Source organism: Trachypithecus francoisi, unplaced genomic scaffold (assembly GCF_009764315.1).
Source record: "Trachypithecus francoisi isolate TF-2019V2 unplaced genomic scaffold, Tfra_2.0 Lachesis_group18, whole genome shotgun sequence".
NCBI classification, from domain to species: domain Eukaryota; kingdom Metazoa; phylum Chordata; class Mammalia; order Primates; family Cercopithecidae; genus Trachypithecus; species Trachypithecus francoisi.
Window position 1 is genome coordinate 46,464,577 of NW_022681463.1, and position 26,014 is coordinate 46,490,590.

General features: G+C 33.7%; 1 protein-coding gene across 2 annotated transcripts in view; it reads left to right on the forward strand.

Annotated features, from left to right (window-relative positions):
• The window catches only part of KLHL1 (kelch like family member 1), a 456,085-nt gene that overhangs the window by 423,660 nt on the left and 6,411 nt on the right, over nucleotides 1–26,014 (forward strand). For both annotated transcript variants that reach the window (XM_033177586.1, XM_033177587.1), the window contains 2 exons: nucleotides 13,428–13,640; nucleotides 25,115–25,286. In XM_033177586.1, the coding sequence (XP_033033477.1) occupies nucleotides 13,428–13,640; nucleotides 25,115–25,286 (385 nt within the window). The remainder of the gene's footprint in view (nucleotides 1–13,427; nucleotides 13,641–25,114; nucleotides 25,287–26,014) is intronic.

Consider the following 26,014-nt stretch of genomic DNA (forward strand, 5'->3'; position numbering starts at 1 on the left):
ATAGGGAACCAGCTGGCAAAGCAGAAAAGCGGTTTCCAGAGATTTAGCATCTATTTCAAAAACAGAAAATACAGGAGAGGATGTAGACCTAAGAGACCACAGCTTAAAAAGCTTGTATTTCCTCCTCAAAAGTCAAAATGTTTCTGAGGGTACAATCTGAGGCCTACTTCTCATTCTTTTAAATTACTACTTGGAGATTTGTTTTAACAATCTCAACTCTTTCTTCTGCTTAGGAAAGTTTTTAATCTATTGAAACTTGTTTGTTTAATTCTTCCTTTTCCTATTATTCTAGTTCTCTGGTTTGAGATATATTTTAGTACATACTTACGTTAATGGTTCCATGTGTGTTTTAAGACTGATTTCTTTGCCATAAGTCTCCTTTGCCAGTTAAAAAAAAAAAAAAAATGAATTCAATCAATGCCAATTTGTTTGTGATCATTTGTATTTCCAATGCAGACTTAAAACTTTTGCATTTTAACTTTTCTTACACGATATCTTTATTTGATTCCCCTCCTTCCAATCACCTTTATAACCACCTTATTTTGAGTGTGTTAGCTTATCTTTAAAGTATTTTTATCATCTTTAAAGTCTTTTTATCACCTTTAAAATCTTTTAAGTCTTTAAAGTATATGTTTTTACGTCAAGAAATAAAATATTTTTATATGATGGAAAAACTTCTACATGCTTTGTTTTACTTTATTTTATTTTTCTATTTACTACTTGTGATTTTCCCTGTCACATAATATTTAAGTCACTTAATTTTTTTCAAGGTACATTTACTTGCTCTCAAAATCCTCCTTTCAAATGTTTTGCTAGAAGTTTAATTATTGTCAATATCCATTATAATTTTTAGAAAGCTATTAGATAAGAAATGGTGAACCAGAATCACAAAAAGCCAAAGCAAATTGCTACTTGTCAATTCAATTTCTTTTTTGTATTTGGTAAAGCTTTTATCTGCAGTAATGTTCGCTATCAAACTTTACACTATAATCACTCTCAATATCAAAAAGTATCTGTAAACATTTCTGCTAGACTTCTTTTGGCTATAGTTGCTGAGAAAAACTCCAACTCCTACTATCACCACTGCTTTGGAAGGATGCTATGTAGAAGTGAAAAGAAGTTAAAATCATACACAGCCTGTAGTGATGGGGTGCTTGCATAAACAGTGGTTGGTTATTCTTCCATTACCTTCTGAAGAATGCTGAGATTTCTAGGAGAGGCAATTAAAATATTTTATTACCAATTTTCATTCTTGTCTGCAAATTTTCTAAAATAAATTTCTTGAAATTATTTCTGTATGAAATAGTTACCTCTGCTTCTCACTCCTCTCAATACAATTTTTATTCTGTTGTGCCTTTTAATGATATTCATAGAAAAAATATTTTCATTTGTGTTAATATTGTCACTTTACTCAATAGAAAATGTATGTATTTACTAATACATACATTTTATTAACACTGCTTTGCACAACATGTAAATATGTACATTTATTAATAATACTTTTTCTACTTATATTCACATTTTCTCTTGAAAAATGATTTTTTTCTTAAGCATTACAGTATTTTTCTTTAAAAACACTTAGTTTGGAAGTTAATGATAAAATTTAACATTCTTCAATATTAAATATTAAAAGTAAAACTATCCAGTGGGTGTATCTATTCGTGGATAGTAAAACTTACAATAACAGAATGAATGTTCTCCGTCCAGGCACAGTGACTCACCCCTGTCATTCCAACACTTTGGGAGGCCGAGGTGAGAGGATCTCTTGAGACCAGCAGTTTGAGACCAGCCTGGGCAACATAGTGAGACCCTATCTCTACAAATAATTTTTAAAATAACTGGGAATGGTGGCATGCTCCTGTAGTTCAAGCTACTTGAGAGGCTGAGGGGCTGAGGTGAGAGGATTTCTTGAACCAGGAGGTCGAAGCTGTAGTGAGCTGTGATCATGCCACCTGCTCTATAGCCTGAGTGATAGAGCAAGATCCTATATCCAAAAAATAAAAAAAAAATGGATGTTCTCTTGGATGTTATTTTTTATAATTCTAATAGAGGATAATAGAGAAAAGCATAATCCTTTTTGCCTTTTTACATTTTCTAATCACTATTTATAGGTAACAATCGGTTATTTAGTGAATTTTTCTTACCATTTACATTGACACCAATTGATTTATTCCTGATGTTGTTTAGAAAATGGATATCTCATTAACACAGCAAATTTGCCCAATATGGGTGAGAAGTATCCTGTCCTTTCATTATCTTATTCACTTTTTACATTATTTTGTAATGAAAACACACACACACACACACACACACACACACACATATTAAAATGTTAGTACATTACTTATCCATATTTTTTGGATAATTAGCTTGCATTATAGCTTTGTGTCCTTCTTTATGACTTAAATTTGAGTCAACTTAAAATATGTATTTTATTGTAAACATTCTCCAATCTTAATCAGAAATAAATGAAGAAAATATTTAACGCAGAGTCTTGTTTCAATTTCTTACATGCTGTTATGACTAAATTGTCTATCTAGTTTCTTCTACTGCACCTTTTAAATTTACTATACATAGAAATCACTATTCAGATTGCTTTTCTTGTCCTTGTATTTTTTGGTCAGCTAGCATACATCATATATTAGGAAATCCTGTTTGCTGTAGTATCATTCTTTGTAAAAAATATCAGAGTGTGATATCAATACTCTTTGAAGTTTTTAATTTTTACATTGCCAAAATTGTTTACATTTTAATTATGAATTTTAATTCTATTCTGTGAAAATATATTGAATGGTTCCATTTTTCACTTGAATTTTGTTTTCCTTTAAATGAATTAGTAGAGATTTTGCTTGGCATCTCTTTCTTCCCCCCGGGTGTGATTTAATAGCCTTAAAATTCTGTGGTTTGATGACTGGCTATTAATGTCTGGGTACGTTTCCTGTGTTACTCAGACAGAAACATAATCATTAGAAAGTGACCTTTTACTTCAGACCCATAGCAGAAAATTGTTTTAACACCACCCTCTTACATTTATTTTTTATTTTTTTTTCCTCACCTCTGCTGATGTGATTTTCTTTTTTCCCCCTTGTTTTGCTACCACATAACACTAATGTGTCATTCTAAACTGGCTATTGTTTCCTTAAATATTATTTTCAACACTTTTTCCAATTAAGAGTAATAAAAAACAATGAACACTTATCTTAAGTTTAGGTTATTTATGATACTATTTGTTGTGGGGGGAAAAAAACCAAAATAAAAAAAATAAAAAATAAAAAATAAAAAAAACAAGAAATTGGTTTATGGCTTAAAATTAATGAGTGTGTTCTGATGGATTCAAGACCAAAATTACATCAATTTCATGTAACAAATTGAGTGAATCTTCTAGTAAGACAGATTAAACTAAAGGGTATATATGCCAGCACAGCCAGACTTACTTGGTGAATAAAGAAAATACAACAAAAAAAGTGAATAAACGTGGATGTGTGGTGCTTGGCCAAATATAACCTCAGATTCCCCAAACAATATATACATTAGTGGTTCTTTTAGTTTCTTCTTCAGTAGCTGCCTTGGCTTGGTTCTTTCACACTTTACATTCTAGCTAAGATGTCTTTTTGTGCTTTTTAAAATTTTTCTTAGCTCACAAGGCAGATAATGATTCTGCCTGAACACATAAGTAGGCTTGAATTTTAATAAATATGTGGCACCGCTCCCTTAATAATCTGCAAAACATATGAAAACAGAGTTTCTTTCATGATTTACTAAGGCAAAATGGATTCATTCATTTATTCCTTCAAATCTTCATGTTAAGTTTTTTTTTTTTTTTTTTTTTTTTTTTGTTTTTTTTTTTTTTTTTTTTTTTTTTTTAGACAGAGTCTCGGTCTGTCACCCAAGCTGGAGTGCAGTGGAGCAATCTCAGCTCACTACAGCCTCCACTTCCCAGGTTCAAGCAATTCTCCTGCCTCAGCCTCCTGTGTAGCTGGGATTACAGGCATGCACCACCACACTTTGCTATTTTTTTTTTTTTTTTTTTGGCATTTTTAGTAGAGACAGGGTTTCACCAGGTTGGCCAGGTTGGTCTCCAACTCCTGACCTCAGGTGACCTACCTGTCTTGGCCTCCCAAAGTGCTAGAATTACAGGCATGCAAAGCTTCATGTTAATAATTCTGGAACCCCGGAGGCAGAGGCTGCAGTGAGCTGAGATTGTGCCACTGCACACTCTAACCTGGGTGACAGAGTGAGACTGTCTCAAACAAACAAAAAATAATTCTAACAAGGCAGTTGTAATTTCTGTTCAGTCTGAAGCATATACACCTTAAAGCATTATGAAAATGGGATTCATTGTCTGTTGTTTTTCTATTATGTCCTAATACCTAGCACAGTGCCTTAAGCCTCAAGGCCCATCACATGCATAGTGCCTTCCAATACTCTGTTTCTAATTTTTATTCAAATTTTGGTATTCTTCTTCTCAAAGGTGGCACCTGAAATTGTATAAATTTTAATTCATCTTAGACTCACACATTAAAAAATAAAGAAAAACAAAAGAAATTGCTGTTGACTGACTCTCAGTTGGGGCTACTAATGAGCTCAGGAGAGTTTGAATTCACGTACTGAAAGAGATGAGTTTTTAAGGGACCTGACTGATTTATCAGATATCCAGCATGGATATGTGATGGGGGGATCATTCCAGTAAGAAATAAAAATTTGTATCAAGTCCTTGAATATAAAATGCAAAATTTAAGTTTGGCAGGAGCATCATGAAAGGGAGTGGCCCCAAAGATTGAATAGAATGGCAGGCCCTCAGATCATATCGTAACTTGGCCGAGGTAAAAATATTGCAAAGATTTAAAAAAAAAAGAGTAGTGACGTGTTTGCATTTCAATTTTATAAATATTCACTCTGGTTGAAGAGTTGTTTCTAATTACTCAAGGAAACTGTACAATTAGTAGAATTTCATCACAATAGTTGACTGGCTAAGATATATGCCTGTTGTTGAAAGGTATTATTTAATAAATTATGCCTCAGAATTAAAATGTGTTTCAACAGCTCATTTTGGTGCCCTCCCTATTCGAGCATGGTCACTGCCAGGTTCTTCAATCTGGAATATAGTGGTTTTCATAGCTTAGACTTCACTTTCTTTCTCCATTCTCTTTTCTCACCACCTGCCTTACAACCACCTAATGTCCCAGCCATACCAAATTATTCCAGTTCCCTGAACCTACCTAGATTGTCCACACCCATTTGCCTTTTCACTTACCCATGTTTCTGCCTAGATTCCCCTTTCATTGCTTGCTTGCTTGCTTATTTATTTATTTATTTATTTATTTATTTATTTATTTATTGAGACCGAGTCTCGCTCTGTCACCCAGGCTGGAGTGCAGTGGCGCGATCTCTGCTCACTGCAAGTTCTGCCTCCTGTGTTCACTCCATTCTCCTGCCTCAGTCTCCCAAGTAGCTGGAACTACAGGCACCTGCCACCATGCCTAACTAATTTTTTTGTATTTTTAGTAGAGATGGGGTTTTCACTGTGTTAGCCAGGATGGTCTCGATCTCCTGACCTCATGAACTACCCACCTCGGCCTCCCAAAGTGCTGGGATTACAGGTGTGAGCCATCACACCGGCCCTGCTTTTTATTTCTTATTAACTTGTGAGTGTCCACTATTTGCTGTCCACTTAGTTTCCTGCTCAATATTCACTTGATCTTTGAATACATTTGAAAACTCTAGACTGATAAACAAACCCTTGTCTAGCTCTCTATGTGCAATATCTGTGTGGCAAGATCAGTATTAACAGGACTGAATTTATTGTACTTGAAAAAAATAGTGTCAAGAAAAGTTAAAATATATTAAGATCTGCTTTTGCTTAAAACCGATATAAGATTATTTATATTTTCCACCATCCAAAGCATAATTTAATCTGTGCCTTTCCTGTGAACCCTTTTTGAATCCACCCAGTTAAAATTAATCTTTCTTTCTTCCCTACTTTTGTGTTCCCAAGACACATAATTAATAATTTTCCCTGCCATTTGGCAAAGTCTTGCTTCAGTGGAACTTAAACAGGTGCTTTTTCATTGGTAAGTTTCCACAGATGAATCACTATTTTTTCTATAATTAGAAACAAGTACTTCATTCATTTTTTTTTAAATTTCACAAACATGTATTGGCCATGATAATGTATCAAAGAAGATAAATAAATTCTGTCCTCAGAGAGCTTACATTATACTAAAAGAGATTACAATACAATAACAAAGAAGAAGTTGCAGAATTATAAAATGCGTAGAGTGGGAGCAGAGGAAATACGGAGGGATTAAGGTTGAACTGACAGTTTTGGGTTGGTGAATTCTGTCAAGTTTGGGTATGTGATGAATTGATCTAAATTAGTTCACATATTTATAATTGTCAAATTCTTTTCGTAAATTTGGATATGTTTAAAAAATAAAGGTAGGTGGACTCTATCAGGCTTCACAGCATCATTTACCAGCTATGTGCTATAATAGTAGTAAGTCTCAAGAGGAGTTTGCAATAGACACCATCATTTTTTAGCAAGTAGAAAGAAAAGCAGTCACCAATGTATTGTTGTAGCTTAGTGAAATCCCGTTAACTGTCCTGTAAGGCACATTGACAAGTACCTCCACAGAAAGGCAGATATAGGAGCAATCTGACAGCAGGATTGACAAGCTTTCTCATGGCATCAGATTAAAGAGCTCTTCATTAATTAGGAAACAAAGGACCAAGTTAAGTTCTGAATCTAGAGAGTTACTTCAAAGGTACTGGAGTTGGGGGATTCTAATGCTTTTATTGTACAACAGAAAGGATGCCTGAACACTTTCTCTGGGTAACCAAATACAGTGAGTGAAAATTATATTTAATATCCCAAGCTAGTTAGCAAAACATTCTAATATTTACGTAATGGTATGGGAGTGCTTTCTGTGCACTTTCCTTGAAATATGCTTTATTGGTAAATATGAAAAATTGTAAATAACTATACCTAGGATACAAATTATAAATAAAGTGAAATTTCAGGGAACAAGACAAAGTGGGATCAGAAAAGACTTTCTGGTGGAGACACAACCTCAGTTGACTAAAAGATGAGTAGAAATAATCCTGCATATGCAACAAAAAGCTACCTATGATAAAGTAAATATGAATGCACCATGCTATATAGGGTTAGAAAAGATCTAGTGCTATGGCACTAGCTCTTTCATCTGATGATATGAGAAAACTTGTCAATACTACTGTCAGATTACTTCTATATCTGCCTTTTCGTGGGAGGTACTTGTTAACGTGCCTTACAGGACAGTGAACGGGATCTCACTAAACTACAACAATACACTGGTGACTGCTTTTCTTTTCACTTGCTAAGAAATGATGGTGTCTATTGCAAACTCCTCTTGACACTTGCTACTCTTATAACACATAGCTGGTAAATGAGACTGTGAAGCCTGATAGAGTATGAATGAGTATGGATAATTATCCACCAATGCTCATTCACTCCTTTTTATATGACAATATAAACACACATTTTTAGTGAGGCATCTAAAATAAAGACAAGACTTTCCAGCATTTTACCAACTAGGTACAACCATGTGTCTGGTTCTGACCTATGAGATGTGAGAAGTGAGTTGTGCAGCCTAAAAGGTGGACTCTTTAAGGGAGAGATTGTGCTCCTTCTTCCAATCTCCCTTTATCCTGCTGTCTGAACCATGGTTGTGGTAACTGGGACTCCACTTTGGGACATCAAGATATGAGGGTTAATAGACAATTGTCTATAGGGTTTTAGGATTACTGTACATTTTCCAAACAATAATTACTGGTGACTGTTTTTCATAACATATTTTCAGGATATTTGTAGATCAAAGAGTTGGAAGATAAAGATATTGACTTCCTTTCGGTCAGAGAGTAGAGAATTGTTCCTTGGCCAGAATCATAAAGATAATGTCTCCCTTCAGGGAAAGGTTGGGCAGGTTTTCTGGCAGCCCCTTTAAAGGATTAGAGTTTCCAAAACTCAGAGATCCCTTAGAGGTGAAACAAACCCACCACATGTGCAGCATTCACGTGAGTATCTCCGAATCATGCTGGTGAGGCTTGGGGGAAATAAGGAGTACAGATGTAAACATGAAATTTATGCTGCCTACTGTATTGTCAGTAGCAAAGTCACTTCTCTCTCCTCCATGAATCTTGTTTCTTCTGCCAGCATCCATGAAACTGGAGCAGGCTAATTTGTTAGCCTGGAAGTAGGGTAGAATTTCAGATTCTTCACAGTTCTTGACAATGCTCATATTCTAGCAATGCAGCCTGGATCTCATCACCTGTAAAACCATGTTTACACACATTCAGACACATATCATAATCAATACAGGATTTGTTTTCTTAAGCTGCTGTATTGTATGTAATAGAATATAAAATATATGGCACTAACTTAGATGAGCACCTGCTAACTAGGCCTCAAGACTTTGAAAACTGTGACTGAGCATTAGTTAAAACTGATCTGTATGCCGGTAAACACAAAAATAGGCGAAATAGCAGGGAAGTCTCAGATTCTTGCAATTTTCAGCAAGGTCCTAGAAGAGTGCACTTAGTCAAAAATATTTCTGGATCTCCTGTCAAATCCTGGCACGTAAGGATAAACTGGTCAATATTTCTATGAAGCTGATGGTTTTGAAGAATGTTATTTTTCTGTCCTTAACTCACTGCCTTGTAATGAAGCCTTAACTTCATAGCATATCGCAACTCCCTTCATTCTCAATCTAGCCTTCTCATCCTACAAGCTACATATCTTTCATCCCCTCCTTTACTACCACCCCTTCCATCAACATGACGTACCTGTCACTCTTTATTTATCAACTGCTATGACCTTTCATGCCCCTGGTCTTTACATGTAATGCTTTCCTTGTATGTAAAGCTTCCCCCTGTTTCTTCATCTTACAAATTTTTACTCATCTTTCAACTCAAAGTGGAAATGTCACATTGCCTTTCTGGCTGCGAAACTGTCAGCTGTCACTTTCTGTGCTGCCAGTGCATTGACTTCCGTCATCAGATTCTTCTCTGCTCTTCAAATTCTCAACATCTAATTTGTCATTTCAATGAAAGAAGCAAGGAATCAGTCTAAACTATGAGTAAATAGATGGTGAGGTGGAGATACAAGAAGATTACCTTTGATGATTGTTTTTGTTTTAGTGTTTTGAGACAGGGCCTCACTCGGTCGCCCATGCTGGAGTGCAGTGACATGATTCCAGCTCACTGTAGCTTTGACTTCCTGGGTTCAAGTGTTCCTCCTGCCTCAGCCTCTGAGTAGCTGGGACTACAGGCATGTGCTAACATGCCCAACTAATTTTTGTAACATTTTTAGAGATGGGGTTTTGCTAGGTTGCTCAGGTTGGTCTTGAACTTCTGGGTTAAAGTCATCCTTCCACCTTGGCCTCCCAAAGTGCTGGGATTGTAAATGTGAACCAATGTGTTTGACCTGATAATTGTTCATGAAGACATGTGTGTATATTAGAGCATATATTAGAATTGCTCAGTGAGAATGTGCCAATAAAGTCATCTGATCCTGGGCTTACTTTCTGTTTTTGTTTTTGACACACAATAATTATACATATTCATGGATTACAATGCTATGTTTTGATGCTTGTATATATTGTGCAATGAACAAATTAGGTAATTAGTATATTCATCACCTTAAACATTTATTATTACTTTGTTGTGAGAACATTCGAATCCTCTCTTCTAGCTGTTGAAACTATGCAATGCATTATTGTTAGTTGTGGTCACTCTAATGTGCAATAGAATACCAAAAGTTATTTCTCCTAACTGCAAAATTGTACCCATTGACCAACCTCTCTCCATCTACCCCTCCCCACTTGTTGTCTCCAGTCTCTGATAATCACCATTTTACTCTCAAATTCTATGAGACTTTTTTTTTCAGAGTACACATGTGAGTGAGATAATGTGGTATTTGTCTTTGGTGCCTGGCTTATTTTGCTTAATGTAATGTCCTTCAGGCTCATTCATGTTATTGAAAATAATAGGATTTTATTCTTTTTATGGCTGAATAGTATTCCATTGTGTTCCAACAAATGGAGCACATTTCCATTATCCATATATCCATGGTTGAGCATTTAGTTGATTCTATAATTTGGCTATTGTGAATAGTGCTGCAATAAACATGGAAGTGCAGCTGTCTCTTTTATATACTGGGTTCATTTCCTTTGAATATGTAACAAGTAATGAGATTTCTGGATCATATGGTGAATCTACTTGTAATTTTTTGAGGGATTACCATACCGTTTTTTGTAATGGTTTTACTACTTTACATTGCCGTAAACAATGTATAAGAGTTTCCCCTTTTTCACATCCTCATTAGCATTTATTATTTTTTTGTTTTTTTGATAATAGCTGTTCCCACTAGAGTGAGGTGATATCTCACTGTGGTTTTGATTTGTATTTCTGTGATGGTTAGTGCTGTGGAGAATTTATTCACATATCTGTCTGCTCCTGGACTTTTCTTTGTTGGGAAGTTTGATTATTGATTCAATATCCAAAATCTGAACAGACCTATATGTAGTTTGATACTAGATTAGACAGATATAGATCTGTTCAGAGTTCATATTTCTTCATGATTTAGTCTTGGTGGGTTGTATGTCATCATTACTTTTTAATGTAAATTCAGGTATATATTTATATAATTTTTGAAATAATTTCAGAAACAGAAAACTGTGATCTATTATGGCCTAGAACTATTTTATTATTATCAACATTTGGTTCAAATAACTCAATAGTATAATTTATCAGAGTAATGTTTATGAATAAATAAAGCAGCTTGAAGTAAACATTTTCTTTAAAACAATAGATTATAAAAAGTTCATGTCGTGTTTATTTATGAACTATGTACGAGGGCTACGCTAGGTATCTCACAGAAAGATGCCCATAAGTAAAGCCCTTGCAAGATACAGTTAGTTACATTTTAATATCTTAGGGTTACTCCATACTTCTTTTGTGTTAAATTATCAGTTTAAATGAAACAGAAATAAGTGAGGTTCAGATTTCATACGGTATTTAGGATGATTAAAAACTTATAAGTGAATAATTATTTCACTTCTGGGTGTTTTTGCAAGCTAAATTGTTCAATACTTTTTTTTTTTTAATGTTCCTATTGGTTAATTTTAGCATACTACAAGATTGAGAGCTAGCAGACTACTTGTGAGTAATCAAGCAAAGAGATATTACACACATGAAGGGAACACTTGGGCAATCAGATATATTTTACTATGGCAGTCATTACGAGAAACATAAACAGCTTTAAAAAAATTCCTAGGATTTAAAATAATTTTACATATCATATTTTAGAGTTATTATATGGTATTAGAGCAGGAATTTGTACATCTACATCTCGATTGATTTATATGCTAAGTAATACTGTCTTCCTATGCATTTATTTAGAAATTGAGTATTATAGATTTAAGTCTACTTATAAACATATTATATTGGATATATTGTCCATAGTAAAGAAAACACTTCATCTGCAAACCCCAAATATCTGAGACAGGTCTCAGTCCATTTAGAAAGTTTATTTTGCCGAAGTTAAGGGCTCGTGACCATTACACAGCTTCGGGAGACCTGATAACATGTGCCACAGGTGGTTGGGGCACAACCTGATTTTATACATTTTAGGGAAATACGAGACATCAATCAATCAATATGTGTTCCATCCAGAAAAGTGGAACAAATCGAAATGGGGAGGGGCTTCCAGGTCATAGGTAGGTAAGAGACAAGTGGTTCCATCATTTTGAGTTTCTGACTAGCTTTTCCAAAGGAGACACTCAGATATTCACTTATCTGTGAGCAGAGGGATGGCTTTGAATTATGTCTGCCCTTTGTCCACAAAGAAATTCCTTGTGAGGAAGGTACATGACTTTTTTTTTTTTTTTTTTTTTTTCTAAATCTTAGTAGCTATCTTTTCTAGGAATAGAATAGGAGGCAGGTTTGTGCTAAGCAGTTCCAAGCTTGAGTTTTCCCTTTGGCTTTAGTGATTTGAGAGTCCCAGGATTTATTTTCCTTTCACACATCTCATCTCATTGAAACACAAACAAATCATATCCTCCCTCTATTCAAAAACCACAATGGCTTCCTGTTGTACTCAGGAGAAACGTCTACACGCAGCTTGTAAGCTGCCATTCACCTTGAACTACCACTCTCATATCAGTCTCTGCCCCAGCCACTCTGGCTTCCTTCCTGCTTCTGAAATTTTTCGCTCACTATTTAGTCATCCTTAAAACTTCCTTCCCCACATATTCCTGAAGTCACCCTCAATCACTACCACTATCTTCCAAGTTTTTTGCAAAAGGTTTCAGTGAGAACTTTTCTGCTTACTTATTTAAATTGTATTCACAATCTCCACCCTCACCAGTTGCATTACTGATTCTGCTTCTGGACTCTATGTCCATTGCACTTTGCACCTTCCCCAGTAGTAAATGATATTTACATTTACTTTGTATATTATGTCTATCCCTGCTTCAGTAGAATTGAGTGCATGGATTTTTTTTTTCCTGTTTTGTTCATGGACATTTCAATAAAAGTTTTAACAATGTGTGGCACACACTAAACATTCAAAAATAGGTAGTGAGCAAATGGATAAGTAAATAAATGCAACACGGTACCTTACTGTGATAAAATAATGACTATGATTAAATGGGGAAGAACTATTTTATTAGGATTAGACAATGCATTCAAATCATGTTAGTACCACTTATGGTGTATAACTTATTTTGGGGGTTTTCTATCATACTTCTCATTAATAAAATAATTATAGCAAGATGAGTGTATCAAGTAACCTTCAGCAATTTCAATCATACTAACATTGTTGCGTTCTTTTTTCCTGTAAAGTCTTGTCTTTAGCTATAGTATAGTCACTGATTAAGAAAGTTGTTGGTAAGATAATACTTTTAGTTTATTACGTTTATTCATTGTTCTAAACTGTGAGGTTGGAACACAAGGCACAGGCATGTGTTACATACTGCCAAATCACTTGCTTATCAACAAGTAGGATAATGCCTTTGTCCTGTTTATGTTCATTGTCTTACATTTTATTCTGTATTTTAATAGCCATTTCTTAATATTTATTAAACTAATATACTAATATTACTTATTTCTGCAGTATGCAATTTAAATCTATCCAACTTTCTAGAAATAGAGGTTAAAATTATAGTTGTTTTAATTTCATCTAGTATACTTCAATTTCTATATAAAAATAGAAATTTCTAGTATATATGATCATTTATTGAGTATCTTTAACAAAATTTCCCTGCAAAGTAATATATTTCCAACACATTTGAGTCTCATACTATGAACATTGATTTTAAAAGACCTTTTCTTTTCTCTATTTTGTCATCCAGACTATGATATTAAATCACGTTTTTCCAATTGTGTTTTAGGCTGTATTCAGTTGGAGGTCGTGATGGAAGTTCCTGTTTGAGTTCAATGGAATATTATGATCCTCATACAAATAAGTGGAACATGTGTGCTCCCATGTGTAAGAGGAGAGGGGGTGTCGGAGTGGCCACATGTGATGGTTTTCTTTATGCAGTAGGAGGTCATGACGCTCCTGCTTCAAATCACTGTTCCCGGCTACTGGATTATGTAGAAAGGTAAGACCCCAAGGACACTTTTATAGTGAAAGAGACAGTGCAAATCACATTGATGCCTGATTCAAGTGTTTGGAAAAATTGCATTATTTAGGAAAGTTAAATTCAACACCTAGAGATACATTTTTTAACTCCTTTCTCTCACATGTACTTTATTTTATTTTCTTATTCTTCTATTCCTTGCTTCCTCCCTTCAACTAATATTTATTTAAATTTCCACAATGTTTTTTTGCAAGTCCTTAAATAATCTTTAAATTTTTTCTTGATATACTTTTAAAACATACATTAAAAAGAAGTTTTGAGTGATTTATGAAATGTGAATATTTGTTAATGCTTTTAAAAATATTGGATATTTTGCTTCTGTGTTCTATTCTTCTGTTCAAGTTTGTTTTACTACCTTTTCAAACTCTCAAAGGTGAATTATTAAGTTCTTATTTTATGACACATCCTTTTTAACATAAGACAGACTGATTAGAGCTATATTTTTAATAATCTTGGTGTATGAAGGAAACATAGGTTCTCTTATAACTCTTTCTAAAATTGACTAGGTGCACAGAAGCTAGAGTGGGATAACACTTTGGCTTCAGGTCTAGGAATACAATGCAGAGACTTCTGGCACAGCTATCACTGAGTTCTCTTTTGGCTGTGCGTTGCTTAGTAGTGTTATATGGTATGTAATAAGGACTGAACAATCCTTAGTAAGATGCATGGTAATATTTCCTATTACATAGGATCCATAATGATCCATGGGGAAATGAGGATAAGGAATATTTAGGTCAATTGGTTTATCAATTGGTATAAGATAAGTAACTCTACTGTAACAAATAACTTTAAAACTCTCGGTAGTTTAATACCATGATGCTATTTTTCCTCATTCATGCTACATATCCATGATATGACCACTCTGGTACTCAGACTGACACATAACCTAGAATATTGGTCATTGCTGGGCTCTATGTCAAAAGGAAAAAGCCAGAGAGTAGTAAATTGTTCACTGGTCCTTAAAGATTTCACCTGCAAGTAATAGAATTCTCTTTTGTTTGTACTACAATGACAAACCAATAACATGGCCACAGAAAACTTCATGGGAGTGTGAGACCAATATCCCAACTTGTATCTGGGAGAAAAATGAGATGTTTGGTGGATAGCACTAAGAGCAGAAAAATTTTCCTTTTTATATTAGGAAAACACAGCCTGTATCCTGATGCCTATAAGTGGTATAGATAATAGAAAAAGGATATTCTTTCCCACTTATGATAATTTTTTCTAAGGTTGTGTAATTATTTTTACTGAGGATAAGTCCATTAGCAAGAGATGGTTTTTGGTAAGCAGGATGTGTTCAAATTAGATAAAATGCAGAAACAGCGTTTACCAATATTGCTACTCTGTGAAATGGACTGTAGCTTTATGGCTGTATACACATTGGGAAAGGCATTAAGTTCACTGCATTTTCACTTTAATATTTTCTAGTCCACTGAAATCAGGAACTACAGGTGTTATGATGAAGACAGTGGCCAGCGTCCTAATAAGTAGGTTTATACTTTTATACACACAAATGTGCAATCATTTATTTTTAAAATGCTGCTAATAGACTGACAACTAACCCATTTACATTTTCTCTGCTAAATTCTTCAGTAAACGAAGAGATGAATATGATGAGCCTCCTACTTTTACCTTGAATATCTTATATAAATTCTGCTAATGAAATATTTCATCCCAATATTCTCATCCAACCCGACTGTATAATGTATTGAAATGTTGTTTGTGAACAGAGGCATAAATAATTCAGTCTAGGAATATATTTATGTTGGAAAATTAGATTTAAATAAGCATGGCTATTTTGAGTTATAGGAGTGCAGTGGATATGAGCAGCTTAAGTAATGCAGAAGCACACAGCATTATCATGATTCTTATCCTAGCTCATACTACCCATCAGATTAATAGCACTTTTGCACTTTTTGTAACATATTTTCTATGCTGACGATTTCACATGTAACTCCTCAATAAATCAAGATATGCAACTGTGCCTCTGTGAAACCACTTTGCACATAGAATGTAAAAATGTTTTTTAGTACATAATCATAGGCAAACATCATTAGAAATAGCAAGAATAGTGTACAATGCTATGTTTTGTAAAGAGATGGATAGATCACATTTTATTATAGCACAATGATTTGTTTATAGAAATGTAGACTATTATATAATGGTGGTGTTAAGTATAGTTTTATAATGCTTATCAAAAATTGTCTGCACTCAGGTATTGTAAGCACAAATAATACTGGCACCTCAAATCAGAGAAGGTAGAAGGCAGGGACTGAATGAGAATGAGGACTCTAGACTAGTGGAACAGATGAAAACTAATTTTGTGACCGAACCTCACGCTAGTAAGAGCAACCTGGTGGACAAAATCAGTGTCCAAAATGTGCACTGAGTTTCAGGAGAAGTGAGGTCCAGAAGATGTGATCTATTAGGCAAACAACATTCATTCATTTATCTATTTAGTCAGCAACTATTGTTTTTCGTGTATTTTGCAAATAGACGAAATAAATAAATAGACAAATAAATAAATAAACCTTTAAGATACCAAATGAAACTGGAATCTAGGCAACAGATAAGAAAATATGCTCAAAGGCATCAGTCCCACTGCTGATGATCAGAACCACCTTTGCCTTCACATCTGCATCCTGGTAATGAGGGTGGGTGAAAGAAGGGTGTGAAGATAATAGGAACCTTCTATGCCAGACTTTGTAATACCCACTTCTGCATCTGCCAATTCATTCTTCTTATAGTTGCCAGAGGGATCATTTCATAATGCAAATTTGACCAAGAAGAAAAATTGAGATGTATTTCTTGGTACCAATTATTAACATTATAATTAAAATTCTTTTTACATCAGTCTTTTAAAATTAAACTAGGTACCATGGGCTGAAACTGCCCAAGATAGTTTTCCACCCAGCTCTATATTATTGTGCTTGGTACAATTTCTGGCACAGAATAGGCACATAACAAGAATATATTGAATCAATCACACACTAAGAAAAATGAACCTCAATATTCCCACAAGGAAAACTTTCTTGAGATAAACTGTAAATAGGATGTTATACAGACAAATGAATTGATAGAGAAATTGTAGAAGATAAAAGGATAGAGTGATAGAGCAGAAGAATGGGTGAATGTTGAGATGGACTCATGGAGAGGCAAATGTAATCATTTGAGGTTTACTTTATGACCCACAATATTGTAAAATTTGGTAGATGTTTGTTTGATATTGCAAATCCACATTTGCATTTGCATCATCTTGGCGGAGTATTATTTCCATATACTTTAAGCAGAAAATTGTTGAGATACATACGGCCTGAAACGATAAGCAATTGTTCAAATATTGATTTAAAAGTATATCCTTATACCTTATCTAAATACTATTAACAAATGAGTAGAAAAACAATTTTGATATATTATTGTGATGTGCTTCTTCTACCCTTCCCCCTTCCCTTTCCTCCCCCAACCCTTTCTCATTCAAGATATTATTGCTGGAGTCAGCTACATGAGTGCAGCGTGAAAGGACTAGCTAGTTTGTTGCCATTGTTTTTCTGTTACTGTACATTCATAATGTTTGCTATTGGCTAGCAAATTATGCTCAAATTTTGGATAGACTGTGTTAATATGAGGATTATATTAGTCCATTTTCACAGTGCTGTAAAGAACTGCCTTAGAGCGCGCTGAGATCGCGCCACACTGCACTCCATTCTGGGCGACAGAGCGAGACTCCCTTAAAAAAAAAAAAAAATTACCTTAGACTAGATAATTTATAAAGAAAAGAGGTATAATTGACTCACAGCTCCACATAGCTGATGAAGCCTCAGGAAACTTACCATCATGGAGAAGGGGAAGCGCGCATGTCTTACATGGCAGCAAACGAGAGATAGTGAGCGAAGGAGGAACTTGCCAAACACTTACGAAACCACCAGATCTCATGGAAACTCACTTACTGTCACAAGAATAGCGTGGGGGAAATCATCCCCATTATCCAATCACCTTCCGCCAAGTTTCTCCCTCAGCACCTGGGGATTACAATTCAAAATGAATTTTGGGTGGGGACACAAAGCCTAACCATATCAAGGATTCTATGCTAACCTAAGTATTTAGGAGCCCTGCTTTATAAGTAGATGCAGCAATGTTAGCTGATACAATAGCTATACCAATTTAGTTATGTGATTTGCTATTTCCCTCAATGGCTTATGAGGAGCGACAGAGAAAGGAGGTGACAGAATAACCTGCTGTCCTTAGATATGCTGCCCAGAATTATTCTGGCATCATGATAATTTATCTGCATATTTTGAGGAAGAAGGATTATGTGGAAATACAAATATTCACGAATAAATGAAACATATGTTAATCTATACAGATAGAAGGATATCGGCCAGGTCCAGTGGCTCACGCTTGTAATCCTGTCATCTTTGGAGGACAAGAAAGGTGGATTGCTTGAGCTCAGGAGTTTGAGATCAGTCTGGACAACATGACAAAATCCCATCTGTACTAGTAATACAAAAATTAGTCAGGTGTGATGGCACATGCCTGGGGCCCCAGCTACTTGGGAGACTGAGGTGGGAGGATCACTTGAGCCTGGGGAAGTTAAGACTGCAGTAAGCCATCATTTGCCACTGCACTCCGGCCTGGGTGACAGAATGAGACCCTGTCTCAAAAAATATATAAATAAAATAAAATAAAAGTAATTTGGATTTATAGTGCTAATTATGGTTTTCTGTCGTACTAGTAGAGGAAGTGATTATATAAATAATCTATTGCTTTTTAGTTTTGAACTGTTAAGAGGTATCCAATTTTTAAAGTTTGTTTAAACTGGCATTCAGATTTCCTGGGTATAATCCATGTTCTGCTAACTGAGAATAGTTAAAATAATTTTTAAAGGTGTATTGTGACAACTGCATCTGAGAGCAGTCAAAGAGCTGTTTAGTTTTTCCTTATTTTCTTTTTGTTCTGTCAACAACTCATTTCTTCTCTCCTCAACCTTGAAAAATGGATGTAATAAAATATGACGTAAGTCAAAATAGAATTTTTCAATCATCATTATACAGAAATTGAAATCAAATTAACTTTAAAGTTTTTTGGCATTGAAAATGAACAACAGATATTGAGAAGGGAAGCAGAAATTTATTTTCTCCACCTTCCTTTCTGAATCATTCTATGCCCATTATGTTTTTAAGAAGAGGATTTAAAAAGTTGGGAGAATATCAATAAGTACATCAAAAAAGACTACACATTTAAAGTAGACATTAAGCACATCATCAGCATAAGAACCTGAAACACACTGAATCTATTGAGGAGATTTTTTGTAACGTTGTGCTGACTGCTTTCTCCTCTGTCTTGAGGTTAAAATTAACAATGAATTCAAAACCACTTCAAGGTATTATAATCATCTAAGGTTTACTTTATGACGCAGAATATCGTAAAATTTGGTAGAAAATCATGTGTACCAACAAATATTGTCTATAAGGGTAACCGTTATACCGCTACCATTATTTATATGCTTTTAGAAAGTTATATGTTATAAACCAAAATATGAAAATTATTTTCATTTCAAATATATTAGGATCTACCCTAAAACTTTAATTCTTAGAATTCTCTTAGGACAGATCAGTTTGATAAAGCATGTACATAAATCCAATGTGAGTTTATCACAGAAAGGCACATTTGGTTTAATATTGAAAAGAGTAATAATGTAACTTAATACAATGACAATTAAATGAATGTCTGAATAAGTATACAAATGATAAAAGTCAATACCCATTATAAAAATGCTCCCCAAACTTGAAAAATAAACTAATGTTGTTAATTTGATAATAAGAATCTACAAAATATTCATATTCAAATATTGAAATGTTTTGTGTTTTTCATTAGACTGAGAAGAAAAACATGACTGCTAATACCATTTTTATTAGACATGTTAACAGAATAAGTAGCCATGTTAGGCAATTGAAAGAAAGCAAATTGCCACCAATTGGAAAAGAATAAATAAAAATGCCATTATTCAAGATTATGTGATAAATATCTAATAATTTCATATGAATCAAACTAGAAACTGTTAGATTGAAATAATGAGATTGCTATATGCTCAGTCAATATATAAAATTAATTGGGCTAGGCATAATAACTTATGCCTTTAATTCCAGCTCTTTGGGAAGCCAAGGCAGGTGGATAACTTGAGCCCAGGAGTTTGTGACCAGACTGGGTGACATAGTGAGATCTCATCTCACTAAAACTTGAAAACAATAATAATAAAAATAAAAAGTTAGCCAGGCGTGGTGGCACATGCTTGTAGTGCCAGCTACTCTGGAGGTCAAGGTGGAAGGTTTGCTCAAGCACCAGAGCTGGAGGTTGCAGTAAGCGGAGATTTCACCACTGTCTGGGTGACAGACTGAGGCTTTGTCTCAAAACAAACAAGCAATCAAACAAACCCCACCCCCGAAAAAACAAAAACAAAAAGAAAAACAAAAAACGAGCAAACAAAATTTATAAATTTAATGCAGTCTTTTTAAATTAAAATTTTTTTGTGTAGTTTCATTGTGGTTGTGTGTACATTGGAAACATGATCCTAAAATTTAAATAAAAGTGAAAAGGGTCCTAAGTTCCAAGACAACCTTGAAAAACTATATATAAAAGCTTCTTATTAAATTATTTTAACTAGACATTGTAGTAACAATACAGTATAAATAAGTAAACAAATAGAATAGATTTGTGTTCAGAAACACAATCACACATATAAAGAATCTTGATTATGGCAAAGGAGAAACCAAAGAGCAGTAAGGAAAGGCCCGCCGGTATGACAAATGTGGCTGGGTGATTGGATATCTCGTGGAAAATCGTAGTCTTATCCTCTATTGCATATTACATTAAATATCAACTCATGCTGGATTTTAGATTTAAATATGACCCATAAAACAATAAAGCTCTTGGAATACAACACAGGAGATCACCTTCAAAAAAAAATGAGGTGTGAAAGATTTCTTAACCTAGACCTACATAGGATCATCTATAAAGAAAATATGACAGTAAAATGTCTTCAAAAGATACCATTAAGAGGGTAAAAATTTGTTGGAAAGTGAGGAAAATATTTGCAATGCATATAACCAACGAAAGCATTGTTTCCAATATATAGGTAAATTCTAGATATCATTTTTAAAAGAACAGAAAAGCTAGGCAGAAGGTTTGAACAAGAACTCTTCAAGAGGTGATATCCAAATAGGCAATGACTACTGGGGGAAAAAAAAAAAAAAAAAAAAAGATTGGATGGCATTAGTTATCAGGGAAATGCAAATTAAAATTACAATATTACACCATCACCTACCCACCGGAAAGTCTAAAATGAAAAAAACACGTAATACACATAATACTGCATGTTGGAGAGAATGTAGAACAACTGACACATGCTCGTTACAGTGATGGTAGGAGTGGAGTGTAAATTAACACAGGCTCTTTGTAATACCAATTGTCCACATTTACCACATTTCGAAGTATATACTCTCTTTGACCCAGAAATCCCATTGCTAGTATCCATTAGAAATGCATACATACGAAAACATCTGAATGAAAACGTTTATTAGGAACATTATTACTGTTATGCAGTTATAAACAAACAATTTGTATTGAAATTAATTGTTTTATATTTCTAGAAAATAAACAGTTTTAAAAGTCCAGGAACATTTCCTTTGCTAATATCATGAAATCTAATAAATGTTGGTTTTCTTTACAGGAAAAAAATAAAAGTATTTATTTTTAGCTAACACTGTTGTCACTCTCGATTGCTCAATTCACATCTAATTTCTTAAAGTTAGTTAATATATAGATTTTGTGATTAATATACTTGAAATCTATGTGCCACTCTTTTGAAGCAGGCTATCCATTCTCACAGCATGGATCTTCATTTATTTATTTTTTTGTTTCTTTGGTTTTTAATTTGATTTTGTTTGTTTTACAGGCAGACCTGCTGGACTATAAATCACTTCTTTATTGTTTAATTTGTTCTCTATCTAAATATCTCCTGTACAAACTTGGGAAAAGAAACATTCTCAATTCCATTTGTTAACAAAGTCATGCGTTTATATTTACAACAATTTTCCTCAGAAATGTTAAGGCCAATTATTATCCTTAAAGTATGAAAATGACACTAATGCTTGAAAAATTAATGGTTTCTTAAAAAATTCAATTTGGTTTTACAAAGAGAAATTAACTTTTATTCTGTGACTATCATATGCCTTTAACAAGTTTTCATTTTATAGCTAATTTTAGCTACTATATACTGGCACTTCTTTTGCTTGAAGGCTATAAACTTTAATAGTCTCTGATACAGAGCTCACAATCTGACCAGGAAGGCCAAGGTAAGATGCAGGAAAGGCAGACAGCCCAAATACAGTAAGACCCCACACCCACCACCTTATTAAAAAAAAAAAAAAAAAAAAAAAAAAAAAAAAAAGCTGGCAACTAGAGGCAAAAAAAGGCTGCTTAGAATTCAAGGTTTTCAGAAACATGACCTGAAAATGACAGAGTTCACTCTTAGTAATTGTTTGGACAATGCTTATACATCTATAGATTATTTCATTTTCGTGATTATAACTTTGTATGTGCCAGGCTGAGAGGTGAATCCCAGAGTTCCTGAATATAGAAAAATCTATTTAAAGTTATCATTCTGAGATCAAGAACAATGGCTACTGGGAGATTTTAAATTTGTGTGATCTCTTCCTAAATAACTGGGAGAGTGTGTCTATGTCAGGTGACTTAGATTTTGTTTTGGTTTGGTTTTACTGGTAAAATATAAATTTAAATATGATTACTATTACCAGATATTAATTAAAAGATAGTTATTACACATTTCAGATATGTTGCCTACTACTGAAAACAGACACATCTAATTCAAAGATTTGTATTTTCCAAAAAAAAGCATTAAAATTGTAAAATTACTTTTTAGAAAATTTAAAATATATATGTATATATTTCTGATTGCAGGTTAGTATTTTTAAAATATGTATCAAAATGTAGGACAAATTCGTATTTTTAAAATTTCCCTTCCAACATTTGAGTTTTACGTGAAGAACTAAACCTCTGGAAATTAGTTTATTATTGCTTAGCACACTAACGTTTGCTATTCTCTCAGTTCCCATGACCTATTGAATATATATATATATATATATAATTTGCAGCATGATAAAGTCTGTTTTGCAGACAATATTTGACATATTTTTATAGAGCTGAATAATAATTAAATGAGGATAATATGACTTCAGAAAAACTGCTCGTGTGACATGATGGTGACAAAATCCAGACTATATTCTATGTAAATTATTCACTTTAAAGTTATTTGTAGTAGAAAAATTTTCTGACAAACAAAAAGCAAATGATACAGTTAACTCCCCTATACTCATTATCCTGCTTAAACAACGATCACACATTTGTTCTTATTGTTTCATCCATTTTTCTGCCCTGTGTCCTTCCTTCTCTCTCCAAAGTTTTGTAGAGAAATTTCTGAACATGTTTTCAACCCAAAACATTATTGAATTATTCCAGAAGCAAACAAAAGTAATAAGGAGTTTATTTGTTAATGTAATCCCAATGTTATTATTCTGCTAATAAAAACTTCAATAATTGCTTATTAAAAGGTAATACTTAGGTTATACTGATATTCAAAAATGTCTCAAACATCTTTTAACAGTTGGTTAAATGTTTGAATTAGGATCCAGGTAAGGGCTACTCACTATATTTTGTTATATTTCTAATTCACATTTAACTTAGAACAGTTACTTCTTCCTAATTATTTACTCATTATCTTTTGCCATTGATTTATTAAATATTCAGTCAGTTACTTTATAAAATATTCCACACTCTGGACTGAACTATTTTCTCCATTGTGGTATCTTTTATTTTCTCAAATTAAAAAATCTTTGCATATTTAAAAATATTTGTGGACAACGTTTAAATATTTTTAAAGGAGATTTTGATGGCACAGATTATGTATTTCTGTTGGTGTGTGTGTCTATGTATGTCTGCGTCTATCTGCGATGTTTTGTGTTTATTAACTGCAGCACTAAAAATTAAATTCTTACATGCCGGGCAGCCTGTGCTTCAAGGTGATCCCAATTTTCTAGCATTCAATCAACACCTCACTTTACACATCATCTTGGCAGTGTACAAACTCCCCAACCACAGTGTGCAAATTCACATAACATCGTGGGAAATATGAATATTCTCTGTGAAACAGAAATTCCACATCTTCTGTAACAACCTTCTTTATTTTCAGTAAGGTATAGGTATTTTTGTTTATTCATTTGTTTTAGGAGTGTTCAAGTTATAAATGGTATGGGTGAAAAAAAATGGAGCAGGAAAACAAACTAAGAATTTGTTTGTTGTGTTTGTCAGAAAATCCTTTTTCACAGTTTTATTTTATATTCATTCTTCTGGGTTCTTTCCACCCTTTCTGTTTTTGTATCTGAACATGCAATTGTGGGCCAAAGGCAAAGGTATATTTTCTTCATTCATTCAGAGTACATTCATTAAAGGAGTCTTCAGGGTTTTGCCACTCAAAATGTAAAAATATCTGTATGTGCTATATGGTTATGAAATTTTATTGAAAATAATTTTTGTTTGAATTTAATAACAATAACTTCAGTCTTCTGACTTTGATCTCTTGAATTACTAGTCTCTCCCTCAGTGTGAATCCTGATAAATGTCACTAAACCCAGTTGTATTCATGTTATAATTATTTCCCCAATTTCAGAGGCTATTTTTCTATTGAGTAAACTGAAAGTACCTTCTTACCCAGGGAATCAAACCTCCCATAAGCTAACCAAAACTTACATCTTGAGACACACCATTTCCTCAGTCTTTCTTAAACATAGTCACGCTACTTACCTGTTTCCTCAAAGCTGACCATGCATTAAAAAGAAAAACAAAACAAAACAATGCAACAACAATAACAACAGCAAAACACTACAGTTATTTTTGCACAAATTTTTCCTTTTTTTTTTTTTTTCTAGCAAATTTAGGCTAGACTTTCAGAATTGGTTTAAAGGAAACTTCATCTATCGAGTATTCCACAATTCTCCCGGATTTTTAATCATTTCTTCTACTTCATTACCATAGCAGTCTGCAAACATCTGTTTCAAATACCCTAATTCTACTGTGGATAATAGTTATTTATATATCTGACACTTTTTTGTAGAAAGACATCGTGGCATTTATTTCTGTTGAATGAATCTGCGTTCATCTATGAGTCTGGATGCATTTTTAAAATACCTTAAAGTTTAGGAAGCTAGACATGATGGATGTTCATTCTAGAATACAAGCTCAAATGTTTGAGCCTTTAGAGAAAAATAGTTTCCTTCTTCATGACAGGCTTTGCAAAAAGTAAAATTTTTATATTAGCAGTTGAATGTGATTAGAATATGTGTACTATTGTCATTGAATTTTAGATATGATCCCAAAACAGACACGTGGACCATGGTGGCTCCTTTGAGTATGCCCAGAGATGCTGTTGGGGTCTGTCTTCTTGGTGACAGATTATATGCTGTTGGTGGCTATGATGGACAGACATACCTCAACACTATGGAATCCTATGATCCACAAACTAATGAGTGGACACAGGTAAGATTGTCATCGGCATAATTCACTTCAAGGATAAGAATTTATTTCATTTTCTTTCTGTGGAGGAGGGGTATACAAACAGGAATCTAGTAAAAGTATCCTAAACCCATAATGATTGCTTTTGTCCAATATTGTGTTAATTTTGTAAAAAGTTCATTAAATTATACATTCTTGTGTACTTTTTATTACTACAATACCAATAAAATATTTATTAAAAAATGGCATACATGCTTAATGAGATTTCCATTTTCCACAACAAGAAACAGAATCTGAATTTGAGTTACTGAAGTTAAAAATAAAAGTGTAATATATTGATTCACAAAACTCTAGCTTTAGAATGTTTGGTTTTAGAAACAATATAAAGGCTGCAGAAGTCAATCTTCTTGGCATTCATTTTTGTTACTGTTTATTAGGTCCCTTTTTATCTGTTGCAGAGAGAATTTTCCATTTTACTTTTCTGCTGCTGGAAAGTCCAAATAGTAATCCCCACAGCCATAAACAGAAAATAACTTTTTAAAAATCCCAATTCAATTAAAAGAATAAACAAGAAAGGGCTTTGCATAGTCTGTCATGTAATGAGTGCTCACTCCTTGTCAATAATTTTGTCCAGGAAGTTGGAGTAAAATGACTGGCTTATCCTAGGTGAGGCATTATCTCTTACATACACACTGTAGTTAGAGACTCAGGATCCTTCTAGAATGAAACAGCTCCCATTGTAATCACATAAC